This window comes from Tenrec ecaudatus, chromosome X, assembly GCF_050624435.1.
Source record: "Tenrec ecaudatus isolate mTenEca1 chromosome X, mTenEca1.hap1, whole genome shotgun sequence".
Lineage (NCBI taxonomy): Eukaryota > Metazoa > Chordata > Mammalia > Afrosoricida > Tenrecidae > Tenrec > Tenrec ecaudatus.
In genome coordinates this window covers 56,695,876-56,714,003 of record NC_134548.1, presented here as the reverse complement: position 1 = coordinate 56,714,003, position 18,128 = coordinate 56,695,876, and the positions used below count along the sequence as shown (strand labels likewise).

At 36.9% G+C, this 18,128-nt stretch overlaps 1 protein-coding gene across 2 annotated transcripts in view; it reads left to right on the top strand.

Annotated features, from left to right (window-relative positions):
- Nucleotides 1-18,128, top strand: part of SHROOM4 (shroom family member 4) — a 344,627-nt gene that overhangs the window by 187,365 nt on the left and 139,134 nt on the right. For both annotated transcript variants that reach the window (XM_075538769.1, XM_075538768.1), the window contains exon 2: nucleotides 1,206-1,357. In XM_075538769.1, coding sequence (XP_075394884.1) covers nucleotides 1,206-1,357 — 152 coding nt within the window. The remainder of the gene's footprint in view (nucleotides 1-1,205; nucleotides 1,358-18,128) is intronic.

The following is an 18,128-nucleotide window of genomic DNA, read 5'->3' as shown; positions in this document are numbered from 1 at the left end:
ATACTTGAGAAATGAATTAATGAATAGATGCCTCCTGTAACCATGGATCAACTGATATTTGATTAAGTGGAGCTCACTTTAGTTGTATAGGGAATATTACATAGGAATTAGCCACAAAACTCATAGGAATACATTTCTTTTAAAAAACATCATTTTATTGGGGGCTCATACAACTCTTATCACAATCCATACATCCATCCATTGTGTCAAGCACATTTGTACGTAAGTTTCCATCATCATTCTCAAAACATTTGCTTCTTTTTTGTTTCCTTACCACAAAATCTCTTATACCACCGGGCCTTCTTGCCTAAATTATTCTAGTCAATAGAAATTTTGTAGACTTTGGAGAAAAAATGAACACCCATATGCCCCACTCTTGGTGAGCGTCCACTATGTACCAGACACTGGAATCACAACACTATGCACTTGTTGAAGAAACATCAATAAACAAGTGTTAACTTTGTGTCTTTTAAATTGGTAATTCCAATCACAGATGTTGAGCTGGAAGCCACTTTCAATATCTTCAGATTTGATCCACTTGTTAGACTCATCAGAAGTCACATTTATTAAGCCACTTTATGGGGGTGCTTCAAAAGTTCATGGAAAATTGGAATAAAAAGTTGATGGAATTTCCCCCCAAACTTTTAAAGCCCCCTTGTATACTAACAACCCTAAGTATGAGGCAGCTACAATTGTTACCTACATTTCACATATGAAATAATCAAAGCACAGAGATGATATATACCTTACTCAGTTCATACAGTTAGGAAGTAGTAAAGCAAACCCATATTTGTCAGACTCTAAAACCTATCCAAAGACAAGTAAGAACTTGCCAGAGGCCATTTTCCTGGAGCCTAGTCCTTCTGGCTCTACTTTGTATTCTACTTTTGCTATACCATGCCACTAGTTTAGCCCATATTGCAGAGTTACTGCCAAGGATCATTTCTTTGCTTAATTCTCCAGATGGATTGTTTACTCTTCCAATGGAGAAACTACATGATTTCTGTGTTGCCTCCTTTCAAAAAGTATTGCCCAAGCTTTTCCATCAATAAATAATGGTCTTTGCTCTTTAGCTGATCCTTGGAGATGCTTAGATTCATTCTCCAGTATTTTTCTTGGCTCAGAGATTGGGAGGAGACAGGAAGCAAATTCTGGGAAAGGAGTCACCTCACCACCTGCTTTCTGTTTTGTTCTCCGTGACACAGATTGAAGATGGAGGCAAGGCAGACTTATCCCAGAAAATGAGGACTGGTGATGAGCTGGTGAATATCAATGGCACTCCATTGTATGGCTCCCGCCAAGAGGCCCTCATCCTCATCAAAGGCTCCTTCCGAATCCTCAAGCTGATTGTTAGGAGGTAAGATGAGGGTAATCTACCATATGACATAGAGAAAATATTTGGTTGGTAGAAAAACCTCGCTAGGGTCATGTCTCTAACAGTATCATCAAGAAAACTGTATTTTGTGTGAACTTTTTCAGGCAACTGAAACAAAATGTCATTGGAGAAAGGGGCTTTGAGTCAAATCCTGGCACTGCCACACAGTAAACATGTCATTATGCATACATGATTTTATTTCAGCAAGACTTTTATCTGCTATTGACAGGACTAAGTTACTCAAGAGCCTTGGTGGTATAATTGTTTTGATCTGGGCTGGTAACCACAAGGTCCGTGGTTCAAAATCACCAGTTGCTTCACAGGAGAAAGATGAGGTTTTCTATTCCCATAAGGAGATACAGTCTTGGAAACAAACCCACAGGGAGCCATTCTACCTTGCCCTATAAGGTCACTATAAGTTGGAATCGATTTGATGGCAGTGAGCTTTTGAGTGAGTGGCTCAATATACACAAAGGGACTACTTCATCCAACATTTGTTTTTGTTTCTTCCTCCATAACAGGCAGCCACGGCTCAACCATATACATATAAATGGATATTTTATAAGATTCTACTATTAACCATGATAGGAATTTGGTGGCCTGTGACAAAAGCTTAGATATAAGCCCTTCCCTTGAAGATTATACACTTTAACAAAAGAGACACAGCTGTGATATATTCCCTAGCTATATACTTTAAAAATCAATAAAAGACTTCATGGGGTGATGGGTTCAGAGAAATAGACTGTTTAAAGAGTAATAGCAATTAGAGTTTAAGAGAGAGATCAATTCAGAAGGTATTGATTATATAAGACTATAGATAGAACTTGAACCAAAGATGGGAAGAATTTGAATAATAAACCACGAGAAGGGAAAAAGTAAACCAGATAAAGAGAGTAGCATAGATAGAATGGAAGTAAGGACACAAAATTTTCACAACCACTTATTATGCTGTTGACAAAGCATCTATTGGTGAGCTTTCCATTTGGCCTCTCATTAAAAATATATATTGTGGTAAAGATATATATATATATATCTCAAAAAATCACCTTTTAACTGCTTTGAAGGATACATATAAGTAGGATCATTCCATATTTTCATCTTTGTATCTGACTTAGTTCACTCACAATAATGTTTTCATCATATGTTAGAAATTCATTTCTCTTTATTGATAAATAATATTCCACTTGTGAGCATACGATATTTTGTTTAGTCCTTTACCTATTGATGGCTTATTTCTACCTTTTCAGCTTTATGAATTATACTGCAGTGAACATTGGTGTACATATGCCTGAGTCTTTACATTCAAGTCCACTGGATCTTTTGAGTCTTTTGTATTCTTTTTTGAGCCCATGCTCTCTTTATCCCTATTGTAGTATACTATCTACTACTAGTAGTCATTTAGGAGTAGCTATAATTAAAGCCTTGGGGATAGGTGAGGTACTTTGGATTTTATGGTGTGGCAGGGCCTGTGGTTCCTTGACCTTCATTTCCTACTCTTTCCGGTTTCCCATTTCAACTCTTATGAACTTTAGAGACATCATTTCTTTTAATTCTCTCTTATGTAAAATGTAACTTTCACATATGACCTATCTTAAGGATATTATAAGGAACTCTGGTGGCACTGTGGGTTAGGTCACAAAGTCAGAAGTTCAAACCCACCTACCTCTCTGCAGAATAATATGTAGTCTTGGAAACGGGATATAGGGTCAATATGAGTTGAAATTAATTCAATGGCAGTGGGTTCAGGGGAGCAAGGATGCTATAAAAAATAATTGCCTTTTGCTTAGTCCAAGATTTTACTCTTAATTCCTTGCTGTTCTTGGGGATGGGGTTAGCCCTGTGATTTCCTTGAATATTTATGAGCATTCAGCTGACTGTCTTATACTAAGATAGAAAGGCTTTGCTTTGAGTAAACATTCAACTAAGATCCAATACTGATATTTAGTCTAGACTTGAATTCTATCAGATGAATATAAGCAGAAATAACTTTGGAAAATGGTCTATTTCTGAGAAACCAACTTAGTTCTGCCTTATCTATGGTATTTGCCTGTTAGATATCCATCTGGTCAGCTAAACCAAAACTCTTAAGTTGCCTTAATCGCTTCTCTTTCACCATATTCTCCAAACTGAGTAATTGCAAGTTCTGTTAATCCTACCTGCTAAACAACTCTCCGTTACCTTTTTCAAATCCCATCACTGACTTCTCACGTGTACTATGGTGAATTCCTTCTCACATACCTTTCTGCTTCTAGTATCACCTCTTTCCAAACAATCACTTCTGTACACATTTAGCACAGTAATATTTCTATATTTCTTATTAAGAAAAGGGAACAATGACCACACAACCACATTGAAGTTAAGACATTCATTTTATACTCACAGGAGATAACGAGAATGGTGAAGATGTTGTATTTAGGAACAATTTTTTTGCAGAATAATATGGTATCCAAATGTGAGAAAAGACAGCTGTTAGCAATACAAGGAAAACAATTATCTAAATGTTTGTATGAAAGGCTTTATTATGATTACCAATGAAAGATCATGTAGACCCCCCAAAATTACCTATTAGCTATAAAAAATGCATTAGCTATACTGAAGAAATATAAAATCTATATTTTGTGGATAATAAATACACCCTCTTTGCAAACATTCCCATGTTGTAACACAGAAAATATCTGAAAACTCTATAAGTAAACATCTTACTGACCCCGTTGTTTGAATATCATTCCACTCAGCTTGTATCAAACTTAAAGGACCAAAGCGGGGGAAAAAACCAAGCCTGGAACTGCAACATTGAAACATTCTTAGGGCAAAGTATCAAACGATACACTGAAGTATCAAGAGAAGATGGAAGACATCGCAACTAGAGAGACATTTCAAGATGGCCACATCATCACAAGCACAACAAGATCCCCTCCACAATAATCAGAAGACCAGTGAGATGGAAACTCTGTTTCCTCAAGCAACTGGGAATAGAAATTGCATAAGACCCAGCAATGCTTATGCTGAGTATATCCCCTAAAGAAGTAAGGTCCATAACACAAACAGACACATTCACCCCTATATTCATTGCAGCAATTTACAATAGCAAGAATTTGGGAATGGTTTAATTTCTCATTAGTAGAAGAATGGATAATGAAATGATTGTACATGCACACACTGGAATACTGTACCATAACTAAAAAACACTGATGAAACCACAAAATACTTCAAGGCATGGAAGGACCTGGAGAATATTATGCTGAGTGAAGTTAGTCAATCACAAAAGGACAAGTAGTGTACAAGGTCACTACTATAAGGATAAAACCCAAGAGAACGACATGCACACCAAAGGGAGGGAACTTTGGAGGTCTCCAAGGAAGGAGGGGGGGGCAAGGAAAGAAAAATGAATCCAGGGACAAAAATGTTCACAGTTCACTGACTTGGGTGAAAGGGAATATATGAGATCCATAAGAAGGAGAAGAGAAATTGGGGTTGAGGGTAGGATAGACTGTGAAAGGGGTTGTAGATAAGAGTTATTTCAACTGTTGAATGCAGAGTTGATTGATGACTGGAAATGTAACCCCCCCACACCTAATTTATAATTTAAAAATTCAATGGAACAAAAGAGAGACAGATATGCTGACCAACAAGGGCACAGTATTAAATGCATGGAAACTGAACAACACACTGCTTTAAAACTACTGGGTAATTGATGAAATAAGGAGATCTAAAAGTTCCTTGTAACAAATGAGAATGAAAACACAGCATTCTTGTGGGACAAAGAAAGGCAGTATTCAGTGGGGAATTTATAGCAATAAATGCATATACAAAAAGAAGAAAGAAACAAAATCAAAACTATAGACTAACTACAAATTCCCTGTGAACATTTTTGGTAAAATTAACAATAAAATTCTGCACAATAGAATTCAACAGTATATGTATGTCACCATAAACAAGGGGATTCATTCAAGTCATGCCAAAAAATATAAAACATTGCAATCCACTATGAAAATAAAAGATAAGAACCACATGATTATAACAGTAGGTTCAGAATAAGCATTTGACAATATTCAACATTCATTCCTGATAAAAATATTCAACAAAATAGGAATAAAAGGGAATTTCTCAACATAATAAAGACTTTTTGTAAAGTTAGTTCCCAAAACCATCTTCAATGGGGAAAAATTGAAAATATTCCCTTTGCAAATGGTAATCAACACGGATACCCCTTATTATCATTTATTCAATATTGTGATGGAACTCTTAGCCAGAACCATTAGACAGAAAACATAGAAAGAAATCAAAGGAATCCAAATGGGCATAGAAGAATATAGTGAAACTATATTTTCTGAATGTGATTTTATACATTGAAAACCTCAAAGAATTAACAAAAAATATTTTTGGAAAGCAAAGTTTGGGAAACATGTCAGTTTGCAAGATTAACATACAAAAGTAAATTGGATTCCTATATAGTAATGAAGAGAGCTCTGAAAAAAATCAAGAAAAATGTCATTTATAATAATCACAAAAAGATGAAATGCTTATTGTGATAGTGAGAAATTATGTCAACTAGGCACTCCGTGGTAGATGGTAGAGCTCAACCTATTAATTGCGTTATAGTCTTATGACACCTCCTTGGTGTGATAAGTCTTTCTGTATAAGAAAAAAAGACTGAGTTGAATCAAATTCTTTATGGCCCTTCCTCTTCTGCCAGAGCTGGATCCTGCATCTGGTTCCTTGATCTCCAGTTTCATTGCCCGCTGATCACAGGAGCTCTCAGCAGACTACCAATGGTAGATACATTTGATTTTCTTGAGACCTCTGCATCTACCAGCCTGTGCCCCTTGTTGCCTCTGCTTCAGCATCTTGCTTCCTGTTCATCAGCTTCCTCAAATAAAAAGAAGCCAGAGTTGAACCCTACTGGAATTACCTATTTTTACAACTATATAACACATTTCTTTATATAATTCTCTTTCTATGTACAACACAAGCATCAGTGGATTTGCTTCTCTAGAGAATCACGTATGAATAAACCTCACCAGAGAAACAAAAGTCTTAATACAAAGGACATTATATAATACTACTACAAGAAAACAAAAGTGATTTATATAAATGGAAGCATGTTCCACATTCAAGGACAAGAAAGCTCTATGTCATTTAACATCAATACTATCCAAAGAAATCTATAAATATATATTAATTCTCATCCAAATCCCAATTCCATTCTTTAAAGAAATGGGAAAAAAACTAATTTGTTTATAAAATGATTTGTTAAATTCGTTTATATATTAACTTTATATGGAGAAGACTGGTGGCATAATACTTATTCATTGAGCAAGATCAGTTCAAAGCCACCAGCCACTCCACAGAAGAAAGACAAGGCTCTATACTCACATAAAAAGGTATCAGAAGACCTGAAACCAACACATAAACAAACAAAAGACCATATTGTCGAGAAAGAGGGTGGTCGGGACAGAGACTCATAGCTCATCTATTGACAATGGGACATCCCCTCACAGAAGGGTCCCAGGGAAGGGAACAAGAGTGGTGGTACCAGAAGAGGAAGGGGAAGATGGGGAGGGGAAGGGAGGAAGGGGGAACTGATCACAGTGACTGACACATAACCACCCCTACCTCCACAAGGTTGATCAATAGAAACCATGGGAGAAGGGAGACAGTGATCAGTGCAAGATACGAAAATAATAATTTATAATTAATCAAGAGGCCAAGAGGGTGGAGGTGGGGAGGGAGGGAAAAAAGAGGAGCTGATACCAAGGGCTCAATAGAAACTAAATATCTAGAAAACAATAATGGTATCCTATGTACAAATATGATTGATATTATTGATGTATGGATTGTTATAAGAGCTATAAATGCACCCAGTAAAATTATCTTTTAATTTAAAAAAGAGTTACAGTTTCCATAACTACCTCGTCCTATAGGATCACTATAAGTCACTATGGCAGTAAGTTTGTTTTTGTTTGTTAACTTTATATGGAGAAGCAAGTGACTTGGGAGAAGCAAAGACCTTCTTAAATAAAAACAAAGAGGAGCTTCTTGCTTCCTAACCTCCAAACCTATTACACAACCACAGTAGTCAAGAGAGCCTAGGACTTGTGCAATGATAGGTATAAGGCCATTGAACAGAACCCAGAAATAAATGAATGCACTTAACGACAACTGACAAGGACCAAAATAATTAAACAGGAAAGAGATGATTTCTTCAGCAAAAGTTCAGAAGAATTAAACAGGACACATACCTCACCCCATATACAATAGCAAGCTCAAGATGGATAGAGACCTAAATTTGAAGTCCATAACTATGAAGATAATCATTGAAAAAACTGAGACAAACTTAAGGGCCTTGTTATAGGGCATAGATATACTATCAAATGTATCCTAGGAAGACAAAGTCAATGTCTAGGACCTACTAAAAATAAGACACTTGTGCACATCAAAAGACTTTATCAACAGAATAAAAAGAGAACCCACAAAGTGTGAAAAATCATTTGGCAACAACATAGAATACAAAGGACTAATCTCTAAAATCTTTGGGAAAATGTAATACCTCAAGAATAAAAAAATTAATAAAATAAATAACTCAGTTTTAAAATGGGCAAAAGCCTGAGCAGACAGTTTACCAAAGATGACATCCAAATATGAATAAATGAGAGTTGCAAATCAAAGAGATTATGAGATATCACCATACACCAACAATGACAGCAAATTAAAAACCCCATCAAATTCTGGACTGGGTGTGTTGAGATTAGAACCCTCATACACTGCTGGTAGCTCTGTAACTATATAGAACCATTGGGGGAAGTGATATGGCACTATCTCAAACACCTAGCAATAGAACTGTCATATTATTCAGCAATGCTCCTCCTGGGTACATAATCTAAAGGATTAAGGGTCACAACATGAACACACACATGTTAAAGCATGATTCACAATAGCAAGAAGATGGAAACGACCCAAATGACCATCAGTAGAACAATGGATAAAGAAACTTTAGTACATACACACAATGGAGTACTATACATAGCTAAAAACAGGATGAAACCACAAAGCACCTTATGGCATGGGTGGACCTGAACATTGTGCTTAGTGAAATGAGTTAGGCATAAAGTGACAACTAGTGTATGAGAACACTGTTATAAGGGATAAAAGAAGCCCAAACCCCTCATAGCCCAGGGAACAGACTTTGGAGGTTACCAAACGGAGGGTGGTTGGAAGAGCAGGGAAAAGGAAGCAATAGGCTAGAAAGTTGACAGTTATTAACATGAGTGAGGGAGAAGATAATAATCTGTAAGATGGAAGAAAGCACCCAAAGGAGGGGATAGGCTAAACTATTGAGGGAATCAATATATATTTTAACTGTTGAATACAAAATTTATTATTCGAATGTAAACCCGTCACCTATTTCCCATTTTAAAAACTGTTAAAATGCATAAATATAATATAGTGGTATGATCTCTAAGGCAATAAAGAAGATGGGAGGAATACAGACACTTGTAGCGAAAAGGTCTAGTCACCCTGCACCCATTTCTAGAGGTGATAAAAACTGATAAGATTGGAGGAATAAGCTGAAGCTGCACTTGAAAGTATTAAGAGAAAAGTAAAGGTCCAGCAACTGACAGAATAGCAATAGAAACGTTTCAACAAGCTGATGAAGCACTGGGAGTACTCCCTCACCAATACTTAGAAATGTGGAAGACAACTACCTGGTCAACCAACTGGAAGAGATCCATATTTGTTCCCATTCCAAAGAATAGACCCAGCGCACCAAAGAGAATATGGCAATTATTGAACAATATCATTAACATCACATGCAAAAAAAATTCGCTGAAAGTCATCCAACAACTGCTGCAGTGGTACATTCAGGGAACTGCCAGAAATTCGAGCCAGATTCATCAGAGGATGTGGGACAAGGATATCATTACCGGTGCCAGATGGATCTTGACTGAAAGTGGAGAATAGTAAAAGATGCTTACTTGCATTTCATTGTCTAGGTGAACACTGTTGAATGTGTGGATCATAACAAACTATGGCTTTCATTGAGCAGAATGGGAATTCCCAAACATGCCATTGGGTTCATATAGAACCCTGTAATCAATGGAAGAAGGAAATACTGCATTTTAACTAGGAATAGGTGTGCATCACATTGCTTCCCATCACTATACTTATTCAATCTGTAAGGAACCCTGGTGGCTTCATGGGTTATGCAATAGGTTGCTAATTACAAGGTCAGCAGTTTGAATCCACCAGTGGCTTCATGGGAGAAAGATTGGACTTTTGGCTCCCATAAAGATTTAGAACCTAGGAAATCCAAAGGTACAGTTTTAGTTTGTCTAATAAAACAACTATGAGTTGAAATCAACTAAACGGAAGTAAGTTCATTGTGAAGAGCAAGGTATCAATATTGGAGGAAGGTTTCCTAAGAACCTGTGATATGCAGGTGCCTCAACCTTCCTTTCCAAATGTGAGGAGGACTTCAAGCACTTTCTAATGAAGATCAACTATTATAGTCTTCAATATGGATTACAACTCAATGTAAAGAAAACCAGAATTCTCACAACGGGAGGAAATGGTAAATGGAGGAAAGATCGAAGTTGGCAGGGATTTCATCTTGCTTGGATCTACAATCAATGCTCAAGGAAGCAGCAGTCAAAAATAAATAAATAAACCACATCGCACTGGCTAAATCTGCTGCACAAATGTTGAAGAGCAAGGACATGTGAGGACTAATGTGCGCCTGACCCGAGCCATGATATTTTCAATTGCCTCATATACATGTGCAAATTTGTAACTAAATAAAGGATACTGAAGAAAAATTAATGCATTTGGATCATAGCAACGGATATTTAAAGTACAAGGATTTGCCTAAAAACAAGCAAATCTATCTTAGAAGAAATACAGCAAAAATGTTCATTAGAAGCAAGGATCGGGAGTTTTTTCCCCTCACCTTCAACAGGAAAGCTAAATCCCTGGAAATGACATCGTGCTTGATAGAGTAGAAAAGCATCCAGAAGGAGGAAGGTCCTCCATGAAATGGACAGATACAGTGGCTGTAACAATCATCTGAAAAGTGACAACTGTTGAAAGGATGGAGCAGGACAGGGCAGTGTTTTGCTCTGTTGTAAAAGAAGTCTCTGAGCTGAAACTGGCTTGAGGACACCCAGACCCACTGAATGAAAAAATCTGGTAATTTGTTTGGTTTTGGTTTTGCTTGTTCATATTAGGGTGTATCTCAGAGGTGTTATGTCATTGGAGGTCACCCTCATGAACTTGTGTTATATATTTTTCTGTACTTCAGCATATAAAACCTACCTAGGATTGATGAACCTATAGGGACAGCAAGTGGAATAAGGATTTTGGGGGAAGAGGGGTACAATGGTGGGAAGGGTGAGCAAAAGAGAGATGATGTCAAGGAGCCCAGGAAGGAAGAGAATGTTTGGAAACTGATGGTGGTGGCAATTGTACAATTCTGCTTGATGTGATTGAACTCTGGAAGGATATGCTGCAATATGGCCCAATGAACAACAATGTTTTTTTATCCAGTAGTGTGGCCCAGCCATCTGTTTGAACAAACTTTTCAGGTAAAATACAATTTGATAACCACTTCCTTGAGGCAACAATTTATTGAGAAAGACTAAATACAACTAAATAACAGCCTCTGCTTCTTCTAGCTTTTTATATGAAACTAAAATACAAATTCACTGCCATCGAGTCAGTTACTACTCACATACATTTTACACTTGCTTTTCAGTATGAACAAGGTTTCAAATCTCATCATATCCTTGTATTAGCCTCCTTTAAATACATAGTGAAATAAATAAATATATATATATATATATATATATATATATATATATATATATATATATATATATATATATATATATATATATATATATATATATATAAATATACACGTCCCTGACGTAGTGGGTGACAAGTTGACGTGCTTAGTGCTAGGTCAGGAGTTCAAAGCCCCAGCCACTCTTCAGGAGAACGATGAGGCTTTCTACTTCAGTAAAGAGTTACAGTCTCAGAAACCCACAGTGGCAGGTCTTCCCTGTCTTATATAATTGCGATGACTCAGAATTGACTCAATGGTAGTGACTTTGGTTTTATTTTTGATATATAATGCCTTCAGCGCAGCTTGGACTTCCTCTTTGAGTTCAGTTCCATTGATTCTTGATTATATAATACTTCTTGAAATGGTTAAATGGTAAACTGCCTCTGTGTATCCTTTCCATCTTCTTTTGGTGTTTCCTCCATCATTTAATGTTTTGCTCATAGACTCAATATTTCAATGAAGTTTGAATTTGTTCTTCAATTATTTCATGATAAGATATACTAATGATGTTCTTTTTGGTTTTCTAACTCTGGGTCTCTGTGCATTTCATTATAATATTTTGTCTGCCCAAGCTGCCCTTTAACGTTTTCTGTTCAACTGTTAACACCCTTTCTTCCATGAGCTTGACTCTGATTAAGTGCACATTTCATTGTCTTTGGAATCCATTCTGATCTTACCTTTATTTCCTGTTTTTTAATGGCATTTTGCTTTCTTCATGTATGAGGCTCTTGATGTGATCCCACAGCTCACTGGGTCTACTGTAATTAGTGATTAACACATCAAACCTTGAGATATTCTCATCACATTCTTGAGATGTTCTCAAATTCAGTTGGGATATACTTAAGGTCATATTTTGGCCTTGGTGAACTTTAATTATTTTCTTCGGCTTCATCATATAATTACATATGGGAAATGAATAGGCTGTTCCTGAGTTGGCCATAGGCCTTGTTTTCACTGCCAATATTGAGCTGCTTTTCCCACAGGTGTGGTCATTTTGTTTTCTGTATATTCCATCGGGGCAAGTCCACGTGTATAGTCACCTTTTGTGTTGTTGAGAGACAGTGGTTTTGATTAACTCCTTGGAACAATTGAAAAATATTTGAGCCTAGAGAAAGTTCAGGTTGAGTCCAGAGAGAGGTCACCTGATCAAGCATCATATTTTACAATGCTTCTGTCTCCCATCATCAAGTTCACAATAATCTCTGTCTGATGACAAAGTTGTTAAAGTCCCTTGTCTGTGACTACAGGGGATCTTCCAGAGGCTTTCTTTGACTAGATGCTCTGTAGTTGGATTTTGGGTTCCCACCATCCTCCATAGCCTTCTATAAATTGCATCATACTTAGATTTTGCTATCAGCATCTTTGGATCACACAGGCTGATGTGTTTCTTCCATTTGGACTTAGTTGAAGTCTCACTTAGATGCCCGCTTATTTGAATCCAAACCTTTAATAATCCAGACACTATTCTACTTGACAGTCTGGCAGAATCTGCTTTCTTCACCACACGTTGCTGTAAAACCCTTATTTTCAGTGATCTCTTCATGAAGGCGAGTATCAAGCAGAGAGAGCCATGCTGTAAGAACTAACCATTTTTGGATTGGGGCTAGAATTATGTGGGAGCCCAGAATCCATCTGCTTGTGCCTGGGTTATGAATGACTTTGGTTTACTTGACTGTCGTATTTTGACAAAAACAGACCAACGAGAAAAGAACAACAACAACAAACCACAAACAAAAAGCAAAACAAACAAAAGAGAAAAACATTGTCACTCATCCCTCTGGAGCGAATGCATTGATAACAATAATTTATCCACTGGCATAGAATTTAAGGTACTGCTGATATGAGGAGTTTATGTGAACATAGTCCAACTGTGAGTTACAATCCAAGAGTTATTGTTTTGTCCAGCTTGCTCTCTTAATCGATTGACCTCTGTTTACATTGAGTATGGGAGTTGGTGTTAGGGAACTTTTTCCTGTATCATTTCTTACAAGGGTGGACTCTTGCCTCTCAGATTAAAACCTGTCACATAAATTCAAGGGGATCATTGAGGCATTAAATATATGGTGATTCTAGGCCTCCTTAAATTGGACACCCACTAAGCCAGGTGTCCCACCCAAGGTCCCATGACTACTATTTCCATAGTCTTGGGGTGACCACCTTTTGCTTTCTCTTCCGGTCCTACATCCATGGGTATAGGCAGTTTTGAGGTAGGGTTTGTAGGTTGAGTCCTTCTGGTGTGGCCTTTGGGGAATGCCGTGCTCCCTATAAGGCAAGGCCATATATTGCAACTAATATTCCTTCCTTTTTGTTTCCAACTTTTGTCTTACAATCACCAAAAATGATATACGCTTCCTGATTGTATGTTTGATCAATTTTAGAATGAAGAAGTTGTTAAAATTCTACAATTTATTATTCACTAGCATTACTATTTGGTGTATAAATTAGAATAATAATTGTATTGACTGGATTTCCTTATATGAAGATAGATATTATCTACTTTTCTGTGTGTGACAAAAGGGTAATAAGCATTTCTTATGTATCACTCTGTTTTATCTAACACGGTAACACAGTTAGTATCCAGTAAATATTTGCTGTTTGACTAAGTAACTATGTATATATTATATAGCCTTATGTGCAGAAACCTAGTTAGAAAACAAAAAAAAGAAAGAACACATTCAGCATATCTTAAACGGAAAGAACTCTGAGGAAAAAAACTGAGCCTTCAGTTGCAGTTGAAAGAGTCTATGAGTGCAAAATATTGAATGATGCCAGAAGCATTTAAAGACGTTAAATAGAATGCATATAATCATTGCTTCCAAAATAGCTATTCAGCCTTCAGTCATTTCAGGAGGGATTATATGAACAAGAACCAGTGATACTGGAGGAAGACGTATAAACTACACTTACAGCATTAGCCACAAACGAGGCTCCAGGAATTGATAGAATACTAATCGAAATGTTTCAACAGGTTGATGATGCTTTGGAAGAACTCACTCACCTTTGCCAGAAAATTTGGAAGACAGCTTCCTGGCCAACTGACTAGAAGAGATCCATATTTGTACCCACCCTAAAGAAAGGCGACTCAACAGAATATGCAAATTATATAACAATATCACTGATATCACATGCTAGTAAAAATGTTCAGAAGATTATACGACAATGGTTGTAGCAGTGCAGGCTGGAATAAGGACTATCACTGTTGGTATCAGATGGATCTTGACTTAAACCAGAGAATACTAGGAATATATTTGTTCGTGCTCCAGTGACTGTGCAAAGGCCCTCAACTGTGTGGCCCAAGCAGACTGTGGGTGGCCTGGAGGGGACTGGGAATTCCAGAGCACTTCACTGTGCACATGCGGACATCATGGCGACCAAGCGGCAATTGTATTAACAGGACATGGGAATACTGACTTGTTTAAGATTATGAAAGGTGTGTGTTGGGGTTGTTTCTGACGACCATATTGGCTCAGTCTGTATGCTGAGCAAATAATCCATGAAGCTGGACTATATGAAAAAGAAGTTCTCGTCAGGTTTGGAAGAAGGATTATTAATAACCTGCAAGACACAGATTACGCAACCTTGCTTGCTGAAAGTGAGGAAGACATGAAACACTTGCTGATGAAGATCAAAGATTGAAGTTTTCAATGTGCACTACCTGACCTCAGTCACAGTAGTCAAAACAACCTGGTACTGGTACAATGATATAGACCAATGGAACAAAATAGAAACCCCAGAAATAAAAGCACCCACCGACAGGCAACTGAGTTCTGAAAAAAGACCCCAAACAAACAAAAGGACACCATTAAATAGAAAAGGAACATCTTCTTCAATAAATGGTGTTGTAAAAATTAGATAACCATCTTCAGAAGAATGAACCATGACCCCATACTTGGAGCCATGTACAAAAACAAACTCCAGATGAAGTAAAGACCTAAATGTAGACCCCAGACCTATAAAGGTCATCATTGAGAAAATTGAGACATACATATGGATGCTCTTGCAGGAATTACACAGATTTCCAAGTATAATAAAGGAAGCATACAAAATGAAAGGTGAAATAGATGCCTGGGACAGATTAATAATAAGACACTTATACATATCAAAAGACTTCATCAAAAGAATAAATCAAGAGCCCATGGAAAGATTAAAAAAATTCTTTAGCAATGACACAATGGACAAGGGACTAATAACTAAAATCTATGGAATTGTACTATACCTCAATAGGTAAAAAAAGAAATAATCCAATTAAAATGTGAGCAAAGGACATGAATAGACATTTCACTGGTGATGGCATTTGAATGACTAACAAACATATGAGGTAATGCTCATGATCACTAGCCATCCAAGAAATTCCAAATCAAAACCCACAATCATGGCCTAGTTTAAAAAAATAGGGACAAACTTGTGGACCTTAATAGAAGGCATAAACACACCACTGCAAAAATACCTACACTACAGAAAATGAAATAAAGTACTAGGACCTACTAAAAATGACATTTATGCACATCAAGAGAATTCACAGATAAGGAAAATATTCAGTAATAACACATCAGATAAAGGGTGAATATCTAAAATCTATAGAAAATGACAACATCTTAAGAAAAATACTGATGATCTAATCAGAATATGAGCACATAGTATGAATAGACAATTTACCAAAGACAACATACTGGAGGCCAACAACCATATGAAGAAATGTTTGAGATTATTTGCAATAAGAGAAATACAAATGAAAACAACAATGAGATATCACTTCACACTGATTCTTTTAGAAAAATTCAATAAAACAGAAAATAAAAATTCTGTAAAGGATGTGGGGAGATAGAAACACATTTATATTACTGGTGGGACTATAGAATCATGCAATCAATATGGAAATCAATATGGCATTTCTTTAAACAAATGCAAATCTAAGAATCTTATGATCCAGAAATCTCTCTACTGGGTATGTACCCCAAGGAAATGAAGAATACAACACAAACAGACATATGTACACCTATGTTTATTTCAGCAATTTCCACAATAGCTAAAACATGGAAACAACCCAAAAGCCCAACTATACAGAAATGGATGAACAAGCTCTGGTACATTTGTACTATGGTATTTTATGCATCAATAAAAAACAATGATAACTCTCTTAAACACCACAAGATATAAAACTAGAGAACATTATGCTTAGCAAACTGAGTCAGTCTTACAAAGATGTAATTAGTTGATATTACCGTTGCTATAAGGAAAAACAAAGAAGAAATGTGGTATATATACCAATAGATAAGACTTTGATGATTATAATGAGGCCAGGGACAGGATGGGAACAGAGAGAGGGGAGGGATAGGTGTAGGCAAAAAAAGAGAGGAGGGTTTAACCATATATATATATATATATATATATATATATATATATATGCACACACATATATATATACACATATATTGTTTCTTTAAAAAAAATCCCTCCAGAGTCCTTAATAGTTGTTTCAGTTGCTTAAAAATAGGAGAAAAAGCAAAATTGAAATAGACTTAAAGTCTCTAGTGACAAACAAGTTCATCTGAAATAAACAAACAAATCAGAAAAGAATCCTGAAATGCCAGAGAGGGTGCAGAGACATTGGAACTCTTATACACTGCTTGTGGGCTTGGAAACATGTACAACCCTTGTGGAAAGCCATGTGGGTCACCTCAAGTAACTGCAAATAGAAGTACCAGAGCATGCAGCAATACTTTTGCTGGGCATACACCCCCAAGAAGTAAGAGACAGAACACAACAGACATGCGCTGTCCCATTTTCATTGCAGCACAATATTCACAATAGCAAGAAGCTGGTAAGATCCCAAATGTCCATCAGTAGAATAATGGAATAAGAAATTCTGATACAAATACACAATGGGATAGTTTGCATCCCTGGAAAATGGCGATGAAGCACCTCATGATGTGGAGGAACCTGGAAACCATTATGCTTTGTGAACTTAGTTAATCACAGTAGGACAAATATTGTACGAGTATATTATTATAAGAATTATCACCAAGATGTAGGCAGGTATCTGTTCTCAGGGCGTGTAATCTTCTATTCCAGTGTCCCAAGCAAAGAGCCTGCCTATATTTGTACCTCTTAAAAGTCACATTGACAGAGGATGCCTTACCTCAGTTAGGGTCAGTTTCTCAAGTTGAGGAAGAGGGAGAAGACCACTCAGTTGCTGCCATGCAACGTTGTGCTAAGGTCACCACAAGTCAAAGACATTTTTACAAGAGTTTTTAGTGAACCTGACCAGAAATTCAGTTCAAGACCTAGGGGATGGCGATTGTGGGTATGAGGCTGGTCATGCCTGTCTCAGATAAAGGCAATTATATTCTGTTGGTGGGTAAACCAGGTGGGGCAACCTGCCATTGGGGAAAACAACAACAACAATAACAAAATGCTTAACAATACTTGTATAGAACCCTACACTTGTATAGAATGTTCTGTATTGTGTTACTAATTGGGCATTTTTTATGAAGTTTCTATCCATCTCTCGGTGACCTAGGTTGTGTGCCACAGACAACTGGGACTTTAGACTTGGCCCTTTCGAGGTGCATATCACTCATGACCATAGCCAAGTATCTTATATTTGAAACTGTAGTGCACAGACTGGGCTTTACCTCAAATGCACCTGTAGAAGATTTAAAGAACTGACTTACTCTCTTGGACTTAAGGCTGAAACACCCTAGTGTGAGAAAAACCAGATGACCACTGTTGAAAGGTTATGGAATTGGTGATCAGTGGACTTTGCTTCGGATCTATTGTTTTGAGGCTGCTCAATGAATGGTTCCCCGAGACCACCATGTATTTACTATTTGTGTGCTCTCTATCTTTCTGGATATGTATAAGTCTGGCAGGCATGGTTCTCTCTTTGTGAATGAGTGTTACTGAAAA